Consider the following 16,598-nt stretch of genomic DNA (forward strand, 5'->3'; position numbering starts at 1 on the left):
TGTTTACTCTGCCTGGCCGGCCGTGCCCATGATGAGAACGTGCGAAATTACTTGTGGAATTGAAGTTTAAAGGATTAGAATTGATAAAACAACAATTATTTGTCGAAGGAGTAATCCCCCGGTTAGGTCAAGAAATCGATAAACATAAAAAATGGGAGATTATTACGAGTATGACAGCGATGAAAATGATGATCAGAAGCAACCAATTCATCGCAAAATCTACCCAATCTACGGCCGAGACCGCCGGCGCAGTGAAGGGTCGACGTATCTGGTTGGATCGTCGGGCGACAGCGGTGGCAGTGCCCTAATGAATTTTGACAGTGATTCTCATTGTGGTAAGTTTAAGTATGAAGGGGAGGGGGGGGGGGGATATTAGTGCAAATGCAGTTTTGCACCGGCCAACTTCAAGCAAATTTCCCCACCAGAAATTGTTCACAATCATCATGACAATCGTTACAGCAATTCCCTCGCTCCTGGGGCCCGATTCTCAACACCGTCATAAGTCTAACTTCTTGACTAAATCGGAGATAGTGAGCTACTTGTCCGCTAACCGTTTCACGAAGCCCTCTTTACCAAGATCGGGTACAACAACCTCACTAAATATTTATGACACCTCCGAACCTGTCCTAACTTCTTTCTTAATGACGTAGTGGCATCACGTGGGTAGACTATGAACAGTAGAGGCGCACGGCCAATATTGGAGACTGTCTCCAATGTGGGAAATTATCTCCAATATCAGAGACTTTTGTAAAGAATTTGGGTATCCAATTTCAGAGACAGTCTCCAGTTTTGGAGACTAATTTCCTTTGTTTACATTTGCGGCAAAAGGATTACCTTGGCGGCAAATAAAAATGTGATAAGCAGATTCCTCATGACAAATTACCCCTTTTCACCGTCTACTTTAAAAATTCACCGTCTACTTTTGTTTTGATAAGGATTTTTGTTGTCAATCACACACAAAACAAATGGGCTTCTGACCTCAGTGAGACAAAATTTTAGGTGGAAAAAATCATGCTTTTGTTGGTGTTGTTTCTTTTGTCCTTTTGCAAAGCAAGTCTCCAATGTGGGAGATTGTCTCCCCTATTGGAGAGAGTCTCCCATATTGGCCGTGCGCCTCTACTGATGACATGCAAAAGTGCTTAGAAATTTTAAAATTATAATCTTACGTAATCAATCATAGAGGTTGAAATGACATCACAAAACAAATGGGATAATGCATTCAATGATAATTGTAATACAAATAAACTATAAAAACTGTTGTTAAACGCCACAAAACCATTCATTTTGAAATAGTAAAATGATTTAATCGAGAAAGGTTCTACCACGTCAGGCCATCCATAACTGAACTCGTATTTGTTGTTTTCAGACCCCTATTAACAGTTGGATAAATTCTATCTCTAATTTATGCATATAATTTGTCAAATATCGTATTTTTCGGTATCAATAATTAAAAATGTTTCGTTAAACTATATTTTGATGACGTTTAGAATCATGAAAGACCGTATAATTATAATCATTTTACAAAGAAAACCATTATGGTTTACTTTCGTAAACTATTAGAATTGGATATCCCGGGGGTACCCATCTCAACGTCCACAAGTGATTTTTTAGTCATGAAATGAATTATTCATAATTTAATTTTCTCTGCAATTGAATGCTCCAGTCTTCATGGTCTAAGTATGTATGATGCATAATTCGCGTGTGCTAATATTTTGAAAAGATTTATTTCCCAATTTATCACAATATTTGCAATTTTGTCATAATTTTTAATTTTGTTAATTAGGATATTTTGTGACTAAGGCTACGTCTCGTCTGCTCTTTTTACCGATAGTATCGATATCAAGGTATTTTAGTTAGGAAGCCTTTCGAGAAACAGGTTTAGTAACATTGGAACTAACTCCGTGGTTGGTGGATAAAGATATGACCAACTTGTCCATGTGTTGAGAAACGGGCCCCAGGTGTCCTACATGTAACAAACGACAATGTAAATTTAGGACTGGAGCTCCTCAGGCTCAGTCAGTCACATTTCGAGTTTTACCCAGGAGTCCGACACTACTCTCCCATTCCCAAGGCAAAGAGATCTGTAATTTAGTTAGAGCAAAGTTCCCAAATATCAAATACCGTAAGGGCACTAGTATTCAACCCGTTTGGAGAGTTTCCTCAAATATCTAGAAATATAGAATTTACCTGAATTTCAGACCCGTCTTATTTCCAAGAGCAAATGCTGGTTATTCTTTTTCTGTTAGTTTTTTCTTCAACCAGTCGACTGTGTGCGCGGGCGATCGAATTATACGGCGATGGTTTTTGGCACTAGTATTCAACCCGTCGGCACTAGTATTCAACCTAGCGATGAAAGATGGTCCTGTCTCTCAATCTGCCCTTGTCCCATCCGACTATGGACTAGACCATTTGAGATGAGACCAAACAGGGAATTAATCAAAGCCAGAGACTTACATAAATCTAGCTCTAGTTTAGCAATCTAAACCCTTTTGAGATTTGCTATCTATCCTCACTAGGTTGAATACTAGTGCCATTCAGTGCAAAAGGCCATCGCCGCATAATTCGATCCTCCGCGCATACAGTCGACAGATTGATAAAGAAAATATCGACAACAGATTACCCTGGAAATAATAAAGGTATGAAATTAAGATAAATTCCCAATTTCTAAATATTTTGGGGAATATGTCAAAATCTTTGAATTATGCCGGGTTGAATACTAGTGCCCATACGGTACTTAAGCATAATTGGACAATAACAAAAATACAATCATTGAATCAAATAAAAATCATGTTTATTTCCATAGTAAAAATGTTGAATAAACTGATAAAAATGTCATAAAAATGAAATTGAGAAATTATGATAAACAAAAATTATTTACTTAAGGCTTGTTTTTTGCCAAAAACCAGACGTATTTTCCAAATATCGGACAAATAGAGTTGCAATCAATTTTGGTGATTTAAATAATTGCTTGATTGTTGATATAATAATTCATTTTAGCTGTGCAAATGCCGATTTTAATTATTATCAATAATTTTGATATCGGCCTACATGTAGAAATTAGTAAATAATGACAATTTACTTACCAAACGAACCACTTTTGGCTCTGAACATCGGACGTCTTCGCTCAGCTGCGCGCGACTTTGTTCTGAAAAGTAGTGTCAACATCATGCATTTCCACTTCAAACGGCAGATATGTCCGATGTTTGGGAGAGTGCCATATTTGGAAGGTTGTCGAATTTCATGCCATGGGGAACCACCGCGACAGCCATTGTATATTTTTTGTGATAGATCGAACATGTGCGATCTCTGCGGTGATATTTTTGGTGGAAGTCACTTTCCCCTTAAAAGTTTTTTTTGGTCATCGATCTTTCGGAGTCCATAATTAGTGAGTGTCATATGAATCTGTGGAAGTCAAAATCATGGATTCAATACCTGGAATATTTTTTTTTGAACAGCAACTTGGATCTATCGTGTGTGCAGTTCAATAGCAGGTATGTTCATGTATCTTATGCATGCAAGTCCCCTGCCAGTGGAGGGAGTTGAAGTCATTTTCGTCTGATATTTGTAATCGTCTGATGTTTGGGGACTTTACTCTAGCCCTAAATCATGTAAAATGGGATACAACTTCATTTCCAACATTTCTACAATATTGATTTCATTTTTAAACAAGAATTCATTTAAAAAACAAGAAAAATATGAAAAGACAGAAAACTTGCCGCGATGTTTATGTCGCCATCTTGTTCTCTTTTGTTTTTCGCCAAGCTGCAAGACGCATATCGAGGATTTCCTCAAGAATGCGCATTGAGTGAGCTGATGATGATCTTGTCTTGTCTTTCCGTTAATGCCCACAATCATTATATTGATTATTATGGCATATGAACATCAAGATTGACTTGACCTGAATTTTGCCGGGACTGGCAGGTGCAATACACCGGGTGAACACCCTACTCTTTGACGAAAAGTGTATTGGTTTTAATGTGCATAGGTTGTGACTCTCCTATACAGGGAACCAACATTTGCGTCCTTTGCGATGGACGGAGTGTTTTCCAACTGCATTCACACCTGCACTGAATACAGTGGTGAGGCACGCTAACACACAACGCTATAGCATCAGATTTTTTGTCAGACGTGTTTCGGCATGAGCGGGACTTATCCGAAACATGCGCTCTAACCGACTGAGCTACGCTGCCTCCAAAACATCTTCACATGTATTCTGTTGAAGTTTTGAATTTGTCTATTGTGTGTAATTTTCACTTTTCAGCATGGAGCCCCTTTAACATTTACTCCAAAAAGATAAGGAAGAATTTTTGTTCCCGATCTCTGTTTAGATCCGAAGGCCCTGCTTCAAGCGGTGGTGTTTGTCGAAGATGCAGTCAAGTTCAGGAGCATCAAACACAAGATAGACCCTTTCTCTCTCTGGTACTATAGGGTCTACTATTCAAGGCCAATTCAGTGGTGAGATATCTCTTTCATGCTCTTGTAGATTAAAGGGGAAGTTCACCCTGAAGAAAACTTTGTTGTAAAAATAGCAGAAAAAATAGTAAAAAATATTGGTGAAGGTTTGAGGAAAATCTGTTAAAGAGTAAAAAAGTTATTAGAGTTCAAAGTTTTGGATTTGTGACGTCATAAACGAGCAGCTGCCCCATGTGTTATGTAATATAAAATGCATGAATTTCAAATTTTTTATGGTTCCTGATAACTTGATTTTGTTTTCTATTCATGATCGGGTGTGAAATGATTTGTCTATTGATATACAAAAGGTACAGTGAAAACCATTCTCAATTTTCTGAAAAAATGACATCTCATCGATTTTTTTACCATTCGCTATGTAGGAATGCTGCTCGCATATGACGTCACAAATCAAATAATTGAAATTCTAATAACTTTTTAATTATTTGATGAATTTATCTCAAACCTTCGGCAATATTTTTCCTGCTATTTTTACAATAAACTTTTTCTCAGGGTGAACTTCCCCTTTAAAGGTCAAGTCCACCCCAGAGAAAAATCAAACTAGCATATTGTAAACACTGACAATTTCATCGAAATCGGATGTGAAATAAGAAAGTTATGACATTTTGAAGTTTTGCTCATTTTTTCACAAAACAGTGATATGGGCAATTCCACAGGTTGGGACAAATCTGTAACGTGAGTAACCGACACATTCCAAAGATTTGCCAGGAGCATAATAGAATTTCCCAAGTTTTGTTTTTATACAAAGGATAGTCAGACTGTGTACTTTGTTGTGATACGGAGATGTTTAGTTCCTATCAATAATAATGGAGTTACAGCTCCAAGTATGAGTCAAGGTGTCTCCAAATGTAACGTGAGTAACCGTGGAATAGCCCATATGCACACTTCAGTGACATGCAAATGAGAGAGTTGATGATGTCCTTCGCTCACTATTTCTTTTGTTTTTTATTGTTTGAAGTATACAATGTTTCATTTTTTTACAGATTTGACAATAAGGACCAACTTGACTGAAACATTTAGTATTAAACAATGCTAATTCCACATGTTCTTGGAGGAATTAATCATTGTTTCACTTTGCAGTGAGGAGAAAATAAGAATATATAATATTATGATAAAATACAAAAAAAAATAGTGAGTGGATGACGTCATCAGTCTCCTCAATTCCATACCGACCAGGATTGACTTGACTGAACCATTTAGTATTAAACAATGCTAATTCCACATGTTCTTGGAGGAATAATAATACCAACATTCTTATATAGTGTATATCACTGCCAAATGCATCCCTATGCGCTTCATTGGATATTATTACCCTGGCTTTAGCCCCGCAGCCTTTTACAGCGCGGTGGCATTTCAAGGAATATATTCCTGCCAGGTACCCACTTACCTCACCTGGGTCGAGTGCAGCACAACATGGAAGAATTTCTTGCTGAAGGAAATTACGCCATGGCTGGGATTCGAACCCACGACCCTCTGTTTCAGTCCGAAGACTAATCCACTGGGCCACAACGCTCCACCATTAATCATTGTTTCACTTTGCAGTGAGGAGAAAATTAGAATATATAATATGATAAAATACAAAAAAAAATAGTGATTAGATGACATCATCAGTCTCCTCAATTCCATACCGACCAGGATTATAACTTTTTTTGTGAAATTAAGCGAAACTTTAAAATGTCATAACTTTCTTATTTTACAACCAATTCTGATGAAATTTCCAATGAAATTATGCTTGTTGGATTTTTCTCTTTTTATTTAAATCAACTCTTTGTTGGGGTGGACTTGTCCTTTAATGATCTACTAGTCAATTGAACAGTTGGCTTTACTTTTTCATGATGCTTAAAGGGGAAGTTTGACAAAAAGTTTATTGTAAAAATAGCAGAAAAAATAATAAAAAATATTGCCGAAGGTTTGAGAAAAATTCATCAAATAATTAAAAAGTTATTAGAATTTCAATTATTTGATTTGTGACGTCATATGCGAGCAGCATTCCTACATAGCGAATGGTAAAAAATCAATGAAATGTCATTTTCTCAGAAAATTGAAAATGGTTTTCACTGTAACTTTTGTATATCAATAGACAAATCGTTTCACACCCGATCATGAAAAGAAAACAAAATTAAGACATCAGGAACCATACAAAATTTGAAATTCATACATTTTATATTACATAACACATGGGGCAGCTGCTCGTTTATGACGTCACAAATCCAAAATTTTGAACTCTAATAACTTTCTTACTCTTTAACAGATTTTCCTCAAACCTTCACCAATATTTTTTACTATTTTTTCTGCTATTTTTACAACAAAGTTTTCTTCAGGGTGAACTTCCTCTTTAAGTAAACCGATATCAAATGGCTGACATTGACTAATGATTGCACATGATCTAATATGAATGAATGAACTACATTGTAAGAGAAGGCCAAAGATATTTTTTGTTTGTTTGTTTAAATGTACTGTACTCAAATGCTTTTGCAGTCTTGATTTTTTTAGGAAGAATGCTGCATTGATTAATTTTCTTTGGTAGTGATTAAGGGAATTCCCCTCTGGTAAACATACCTCTGTCCCTGCATTGACAGTTATGCGTCATGACCTGGGCATATCTTAAATTCTATTATGTTTTGTATTGACTTTGTAAATTTTTTCTTTTATTGTGATTTCAATAAAGTGATACCCGGTATCAAATTCATGGGTGCAGTTAGTTGAGGGGAGGGGCGAGGTGAGGACATTCTTTTCTTAAATTTAAACAGGTGTAATACTGCATAGCCTTCTTAAAAAAAACTCTTATTTCTATATACATGTTCTCTCCTACTGTCCCTTCTTTTTCACTATGTGAAATATCAAAGTCAGGGGATGGGAGGAGGAGGGGGGGGGGGGGGTCCCCTTCTCCCCCTGTTCTGTCATGTTAAGTACTACTTGTACATTTACATTTTATTTTAATAGTCAAAACTATTAGGTGCAGAATTAAATTGCTCAGTGGAAAATATTTTTGCCACACTTACAGCAACTTCAATCTATTTTGAAGACTTATGTTGTAAGATTCCATAATAATCAATACGTGTAATCAGTGAAATGGGATCCATTATTTTGGGATTTTAGTTTTGAGTGTACTCTCAAATGCAGGCAATCACGTAGATGGAGAGTAAAAAAAAATTAATGGTTTTCCAAATTTTAAATCAAATATTCAAAGTGTACATTGGCTGAATTGGCTAAATGTCCATAAAGAAATGCTTTATTTTTGTGACATGACTGTGCATGTACTGTCAAGAGAAAAAGAACAAAAGTGGTTTTGAAGGAAGGATGTGGATTGTTACTTATTTCCTCGCTATATGCTCTAAGCCTTGTACATTTATCGGAAACAAGGCTTGTCAACCATGTGTCTGCGGTGAAATGACTGTAAACATATTTTTGTCTGTCCTCCCCCAAAGGTGACACAACATTTTCTCCGGTCTTAAACATCTCAGAAGGCAGATGGTTGGAATCAGGATTGTAGTACTAGTAATTTTGGCCTGTATTCTGAAGTCGGGTTTAACTTAGACCACGGTCTAACTCCGTGCTAAAATTATGGGGAGCCAACAATGCAAAAATTCTGTTTATATTTCTCATTTTTACTATTTTGTTTCCTTATGCTGTCATAATGAAGAAAAATTATCAGTTATCATTCCCAAACAATTATGAACAATTTGGGTGTCGTGTGAGTTAATAAATTGAATGCACTAGCGTCTGCCCCCCCTGACAAGTCACAACCCATGCAGGGTAGGCCCGTTTTGAAAGTCCATTTTTGATGCACGTGTACACGGCGTGTTTTTCGGTCGTGTACACGTGTACACGTTGTAAACACTGAGTGAGAGTTAACCCAGGGGGCTCCCGGCCGCGTAGCGGTCGGGAGTGAGTTACGGTATTTTTTCAGTGTTTCCTACATGTAGCCTAAGCAGGCCCCCGAAGCTACCGCCATTTTGTTTAATCCATTAGAAGCTAAAATAAGCCCCCATTAATATTAATTTCGTACGATGCTCCCTCGTCAACTGTGGTTTTGTACGTGTATTAGACAATACGCACACCAGCGCAATGACAAAGGTCAACTTGGCAAATTTATTAATGTATTCATTTTGTTACGCGCTCGTGACGCGAAGGATTCAGCGAATCAAGCAAGCGCAAATCTGAGACGATACGTTGCGCTTTATAAAGTATCGATATCACAAGCGATATCACTTAAAAACAAAACAATGTTTGTATTGCGTCTTATAGGCCTATGCTAATTCTAAAAGGGAAGATGAAAAGAGTAGATCAAGTCGCGATTAGGTAAAAGGTGGAGGTGGGGTGGGGGCAAATCATGGTTATTACAATGATGGTATTCATTTTCACTGGTTGAGTATGAATACTAAAAAAAATAACTTTCACCACTAAAAGAGTAATTTCTTGTTACAAATTTGGAGAAGTAAAAAAAAAAATCTTCATGGATCCCCGTGATTTAAACATCGCTATTATTGTGATAACCGTGGGAACCTTGATTATGATTGGTATTCGTAGTTACCATACTTGTAACTCATGATGAAACGGGCCCCAGTTTATCATGCTCAATATGTTTCCTGTCCCCTTTATTCTCCAGCATCTCTTACTCTGTTTTTTTTTCCATTCAATCATTTTCCCACTCAATCCATGTTCTTTTGTGCCGCCTTTCTCCTACATATGAAGACCTCACTTTTAAAAGAGGTTATAGGTCCATTTTTAATCAAATTTGATTTTTATGTCTTAATTGATTTTTAGTAGCTCTAATAGAAAAGTGGAAATTCCCATAAAAAAGTGAACTAAAAAAAGAAAATTCACTTTTTTCAAAAGGGGTTAGGTCCATTCATAATTTTTCTGGAAAATAATATCTAAAAAAAATATGAAGATAAGTAGATTTCTTTTATACCCAATTTTGAATTTCTAATGGTAGGGTATCATGAAAATTCATTTTCGCATAAGAATATTGCAATATGGGAGAATTAAAAAAAAATGATTTTCTTGGAGTGGCCCTAGCCCCTTTTGCAACTTAACTTTTCATATATTTCCTTATTTTCCCACTTGTTATCTGTCTCCTGGTTTCCAAAAATCTCGTCTTATTTCTCTTCCACCCCTTTTGTTCCTACTTCCAACACCAGCTCTCTCACCACCCCCTCTAAATTATCTCTTCATAATTATGTGCCCCTCCATTTCTTTCTCAACTCTTTTCAACCCACTTCTCATCACTCTTTCCCTCTCTCGATCTCCGTCTCACTTTGAATTTTGCCAATTCCAAATCCCTTTCATTTTAGCTCGGTACAAATACTATATGAACACAAATGAAAGACATGAAGGAATTTTCTGGTTAGTGGTGAATTTTATTAATTATCCAGAAAAAAAATCACATTATCAGAGGATTAAGCTTTACCTTTTTCTTAAGCGTATGTTAATAGTTTGAACCAAAATAAATGTTTTTGTATGCTGGGGGGGGGGGGGGCACAATTCCCCCTACTTTTTGAAGCACTGAAAAGTGCCTTTTTATGCAAGAAAATGCCCCCTCACGAACGTGTACTGTGTCCCTTTCACCTGATGAGAACCTGTTTTAGGTAATACCAATTAGTGCTCTTCCTTATATGCAATTTTCACCCAAAAATGCCCCCCACGTGTTCTGTGCCCTTCCATCTGAGAGCCCGTTTCATGTAATACAAAGTGCCCCCTCGCCTTCTTGAAAGTGCCCTTTCTTGAATCACTGCCCCCTTTTACCCAAGAAGAGCGCTTCTAAAGAATTTGTTCTGTGCCCCTTTCACTTGAGAAGGATCTGTTTTATGGTCACAATGACGAGTGCCCTTTGAAACAAGAAAACAATATTTTCATTTCTATAATATACTTCTGAAGGAAATCCTGTGTGCATTAAGTTTAATAATGGGGTATATAAGCAGGTTCGTACAGATGGAGGGGGGGGGGCTTGAAGGACTCTTGCCCATAGGCGGTAAAAGCGGTGGGATGGGGGACCTGTCCCCCCTAAATTTGAGGTGGGGGACAGTCCCCCCTCCTAAATCTTTTGTTGAGAATCTTTTTTTTTTTTGCTCGTCAATTTTTTTTCCTGCGTCCCCCCTAAATTCAGGTAGACCCCCCTTAAAATTGTTGTGCCCCCCCCTAAAATTGTGGTTGACAACCTTTTTTTTGCTGGAAATTTTTGTGGTCCCTTCTAAGATTTAGGTGGATAAATTCAGGTGGACCCCCCTAAATTTTTTGCCTTCCGCCGCCAATGCTCTTGCCCCCCCCCCAAAAAAAAATCACGACCAAGGGGAAAAAAAGAAAAAGGAAAGCAAAGGGTGAAATATATCATTTTGAATATTTTGTCAAAATCTATCACAAAATTGGATATTTGTTTTTAAAATTCAAAATTTTGCTTGCTCGCAACTTTTTTAAAATTTCACATAAAACAGCATTTTCCCTGTGCCCCCCCCCCCCACTTTCAAGCAACTTCAATCCGCTGCTCCTATTTGTATGTTTATAGCTTCTCTTTCTGCAACCAATTTGAATGAAAATCAATAAGAAATTTCATACGTCATGAATTTGGGTTGTGATAATAATTTTTTTTTTAATTGGATTTGGAAAAAAAAAACCTTTTCCATCTTCATCACGTGGTTCCTAAGTCTTCAATGTTGAATAGTTGGATTTCTTGAATGAAAACATCTGTTACACCAGTCCTGCAGATTGAAAAAAATAGAGAAAGAAAATCAATTAAATTGTCATGATTTATAAAACAAATGTTTTAAGAAAAGTGAGACTATGCATAGGTATATGTTTCTTCAACACATACCATAGGAAATCTTACTTCTAATTATAAAGTTGTACTTCTATAAAGCATATCACTTAAACATGTTCTCTGCAGTTTACATACCACTCTCCATTCTAACTACATGTACTCTTCGAAAAAATGACAGAGATTTCTTGTAAATATGAATATATAAATTAACATATGTAAATTATATGAATAGTCAGAATTAAAGTTGATATGTTTTGTTGCACAGAATATTTTGATCTGTAATTAAAAACGACACTAACTATAATCTAGAAACAAAATTGAAATGGGTTTTTCAAAGGCAGGTCTATTTGTTGCCAAAAAAATGTGAACAACCTCCATTATCAAAAATAATCACTAACTCACTCACTCATATAACTGCTGTAGTTTGTATTTCTCTCTGTGGTCCAGGCACTGTTCTATTAGGCCTACTTCACCAATTATTTATCATCATCAATCACCTCCATGGATATTGTCAAATTGCATCATCCTATTAGACAAAATGTAAAACCAAAAAAAATCGTAAATCTACAAATATGAAATATGAATATCACACTAAAGAATGAATAAAATGAATTTTATAAAATATAACTCATGAAAAATAAATATTGCTTTGTTTATAAACAAATAGGAAATAAAAAGGCAATTTAATTACTAGTAGATCAAGGACATGTCCTAATTTTATAAATTTGCCCAAAGTACATAACTTTTGACATTGGTTCTACTTTAGACTCGAGAGCCTGTATATTTAAGAAGTGTATGTTCCGTACAGATCCTACCTCTTTGTGGCTCAGGTTATTTTTATTTAATGTAAACATGGTTAACATTCAATGCATGTAATGTATCTGTAATTTTGAATGGGTTAGTTTAACTTTTATACCTGGATGAGAATCTGCAAAATGATGCATGCACTTATGATCATCATCTTGAACCATATAGGTAGACCTCTATACTGTTTTTCTTGTCCTTCAAACTCAACCTGTTTTTCTTTTTCTTCAAACTCAACCTGTTTTTCTTTTTCTTCAAACTCAACCTGTTTGTGAAAGAAAAGAGAGTACAATAATAAGAAGTGATATTTTTCATGGCCGTATGTATAGGGGAGGGATTTGGGTAAGAGATGAAATGTGAAAACCTTCATCAAAAAAAAGAATTGCATGACATCCTTCAATTTTATTTTAGAAAATGCACAAAACGGCCATAGGTAATATTGGTTACTTCTGGCCCTCGCTTTCTGAATTTTAGGTTTCTCTAAATTTTTTCAAATGTCTGCCCTCCCCGCCAAAAGAAACATCTGCATCTTTTTATTTCCGAATCTTATTTCATTTGACTTTAACATAATTTCATCTCATGCACTAGGTCTAGATCTATTTGTAAGAAAGTATAGATCTAGTCCAAGACTCAGAGCTGTGCAACAGCATTCGCGTATCTAAATTACTCGTAGGTCTAGATCTAGATAGTAACGATGGACTCTTGATCTATCTAGACCTAGAAAGTAAAGCTTTGGTTCTAAACTGAGATCTAGGCCTATATGGATTTGATGTCTTTTATTCCTGGCTAAAAGTTTAAACTTCATTGCCATTATTGACCAAGATTAGATCTAGTCCTTGGTCCACTGACACTGACAGGTCCACTGACACTACTCGTACATGTAAATGGAGTCGTTTAGGACCAGACCTAGATCTAGGCCTAAATTACAGACCTAGATCATAAGCCCTGGGCCAGGGGTAAGTGTCGCGGGTTGGGAAAGTATAATTTAGATGACTCGATTTGAATTAGGTTGGCCTAGAATTAGAAAGCATCGATGAATAAAAGTGAAGTACCGTAGGCCTAGATCTAAGTCTAAAATAATATTAATAAGAAGCAACAGTAACACTAGGCCTAGATCCTCTGTTAACCAAGTTAGAAATTAGATCTAACGTTAGGCCTATCTAGATCTAGGTCCTATAGATCTAGCCTATTGATAATAAGACAAACATGCAGAGCAGCATATTATTTCGTATACAGGAATAACCATCATGTCTGGGGATTTATTCAACAATTTCTGACATTTTTTTACTATTCGTGAGTGAGCCAACACAGTTCAGCAGAACAACCAAAATAGAGAGACTGAAGCTTTTGGTCTAGGAGTCTAACTATAGACACTATTTATAAATAACAATAAGTTAAAATGGGTGGGGGCTAAATGAAGAAGCCTGAAGTTATGCAAAATAAATTTGATATCTGAAACTGAAAGTGAGGATTGACACAATGACAGGCAATATATCTTCATCCACACTCCACTTCACAGTTTATTCCTGACTGGGTTTCGATCTACTGAAGATAGATGCAGATCTCCCTCTAGATCTAACGTTACACTACAGTGTACAAAAAGAAGCTTCATTCGTCTTGCTTTAATCAATCGTGGGTTGGTCCTTGTTAATTGGAGGTGAACCAAACCGGCCCGAAATTCTCTCGATGCCCAATCGGCTAGGAGCCCGTACAAAATACATGTGGTTAACACAGCGGCATAACCGCAACACTGCAAGCAACATACAGGCTGCACTGGGCGACGATGACAATCTAACTTCAATTTCAAAGACCAAATTCTGCTTTCCTTTAACAGAAGAATGATAGTAAACTCTCTAATTTGGTAGAGAAATAACCTAAGATCACAAAATACAGTGTGAAATTTGTAAATAGTCCACTGAATTCATGTTGTTATATCAATTTATACGTACTCACCGGAGTGTTCGTAGGTCCATTTTTGTGTGGAAAGAAAAGTTTCAGAATGAATAAATTAGATGACGTAATGAGGTCAAATGAATAATTACTTCTGTAACACGATACCACTAGTATCGATGACAAAGAATCGGGGAAATCGCGTATTAATGACGCTCTTAGCCAATGACAAGGCCGGAATATGAATATATTTACGCTCATGAATGTCAATGGGGGCTTATTTTTGTCTTCAAATGATCGCGGTAGGCGGAGTCTGATCTCATTTGTTTTGTGCTGAACGCGCGCGCAGCTTTCGGTCTAGTAATATATTATAAGGTCTTTGAGCCTAAGTCACGGTTTTAAAGCTTACCTGAGAAGTTAGAAGTATCAATCCACAAAATTTGGTGCAATTAAAAAGTTTAGCAGCGCATTAAATTAATAATGAATGCAAAAGTAAATCAGTGCAGGGCTCTAGTTAGCGCCGACGTTCGTTGGATGCGCATTTTGCATACTGTACCGTACATGCATGCACAGATCGCTGCAGAATTAAGTGTAACTGAAGTTATCGATTGATTTTCATTATTTTATTGCCAATTTGAGGAGCGTGTGTTTGTAGGCTTGTAGCACATGTTTATGAGCGTATAACACGTAACTGGAGCAATGATCGCTGTCGCAATTGGTGATTCTCAAATTGGCTCTAAAAGTGATTGAAGAACTCTTTCGAGAGTCTCCAGTTACGTGTTATACGCTCATACACATGTGCTACAAGCCTACAAACACACGCTCCTCAAATTGGCAATAAAATAATGAAAATCAATTGATAACTTCAGTTACACTCAATCCTGCAGCGATCTGTGCATGCATGTACGGTACAGTATGCAAAATGCGCATCCAACGAACGTCGGCGCTAACTAGGGCCCTGCACTGACCGGAGCATACCCATTTCGTGTGGTACAAAAACTTGAGTCTCCAGAATAAATGTGGATTAAATCGGCGATTTTGGAAGTAAACTCACTCTAGGTTAATTGAAATATATTGACATATTAGTGATTAATACATGTGCAGTGTCTGAGAACTAAGAATTAATGTGAGGCTGTGAGCTTGTTCACTGACTTTACAGTCCCACGCAAGCTTTATGCAGATGCTACCGTGTACACGGTGATGGAATTTAGTACACGTGCACTGACTTGACCGTGCGTGTACACGTGTACCCGTGTACCCGAAACGGGCCTAATGCAGGGGACGTATCCCTGCCCCCCTGAAGAGCTTGAAGACCTTTTTTGGGGGGCTTGTCAAATTTGTGGGCATTGGGCGGATGAATTTGCCCCCCTGTGAAAAATCCTAGGTACGCCACTGATTGAATGTGTACTCTTAGGGATTTGTGCCCCAATTGGCTCTCCATAGTTAAACCACAACTTTAAACCAGGGTTTAATTTAAACCTGACTTCAGAATATGGGCCTTTGGGTTTAGAATAATGTAAAGATAAGAATTAGGGTTTATAATAGATGATGTTTGAAGGTTTGCATGGTGGTATGAGAAATTGCGGAAGAGGTTTATGGAACACCATGTGTAGCCTTAAGTCCTGGAGGGACTTAGATAAGAAAAGTGGTTAGAATTGTAGAGCGTTGTGGCCCAGTGGATTAGTCTTCTGACTTTGAAACAGAAGGTTGTGGGTTCGAATCCCAGCCATGGCATAATTTCCTTCGGCAATAAATTTATCCACATTGTGCTGCACTCGACCCAGGTGAGGTGAATGGGTAACCAGTAGGATTTATTCCTTGAATGCTTTAGCGCCTCTATGGCCGCTCAGTCACAGCCGTGGTAATAATAATATACCAAGTATATTTCAGCGCCTTGAGCACATAATTAATGTGGATTTGGCGCTTTAGAAATATATTATTATTGTTTCTTTAAGGTTGATGCTCGATTATTCCAGGAAGGATTGCAGCATTTCGCCAGTATAGGGGAATCATTTTTGAGCCTCTTGGTGCTCCTCACTATGTCAAACAATATCATTTCCAATCAATTTGAAACATCAAGAGAAAGGCATACAGTTGTAACTAATTTAAAGAAAATATGTGATTCATGTGGAGCGTTGTGGCCCAGTGGATTAGTCTTCGGACTTTGAAACAGAGTGTCATGGGTTCGAATCCCAGCCATGGCATAATTTCCTTCAGCAAGAAATTTATCCACATAGTGCTGCACTCAACCCAGGTGAAGTGAATGGGTACCCAGTAGGAAGAGATTCCTTGAATGCTTTGAGCGCCTCGGCAGCCCAGCTAAAGCCGGGTTGATAATGATAGCAGGGCCCACTGGGAGAACAGTTTTCAGAACTGGAGTGGCTTCCCTGGGTAAATATACCTATATTAGTTTTATTGATTGGAGGTGATTTTGAAAAGCGAGAAACTACTGTCAAACCCCCACTTTCTCGCCTTTCCAATTCACCTCCAATTCTATCCACTTCTTATCTTAGTCCTTCTAAGACTTTACACATACTTGTATGGTGTACCGTAAACCTCTTCTGCAATATTAAAGGTTTATTTAATTGTGGAGGATAGGTTTTAAGTTATGCTTAATGTGGGCAATGGCACAATTCTGTAAAATATACAACCTTTTTGTATATCCAACCCCTATTTT

General features: G+C 37.2%; 1 protein-coding gene across 1 annotated transcript in view; it reads left to right on the top strand.

Moving 5' to 3' along the window:
• Window positions 1–18: 18 nt before the first annotated feature.
• Window positions 19–16,598, top strand: part of LOC121405857 (two pore calcium channel protein 2-like) — a 51,240-nt gene continuing 34,660 nt past the window's right edge. Inside the window, exons 1-2 of the mRNA XM_041596831.1 lie at window positions 19–335; window positions 4,329–4,455. Of these exons, the coding sequence (XP_041452765.1) occupies window positions 152–335; window positions 4,329–4,455 (311 nt within the window). The 5' untranslated portion in view covers window positions 19–151. The remainder of the gene's footprint in view (window positions 336–4,328; window positions 4,456–16,598) is intronic.

Source organism: Lytechinus variegatus, chromosome 19 (genome assembly GCF_018143015.1).
Source record: "Lytechinus variegatus isolate NC3 chromosome 19, Lvar_3.0, whole genome shotgun sequence".
Lineage (NCBI taxonomy): Eukaryota > Metazoa > Echinodermata > Echinoidea > Temnopleuroida > Toxopneustidae > Lytechinus > Lytechinus variegatus.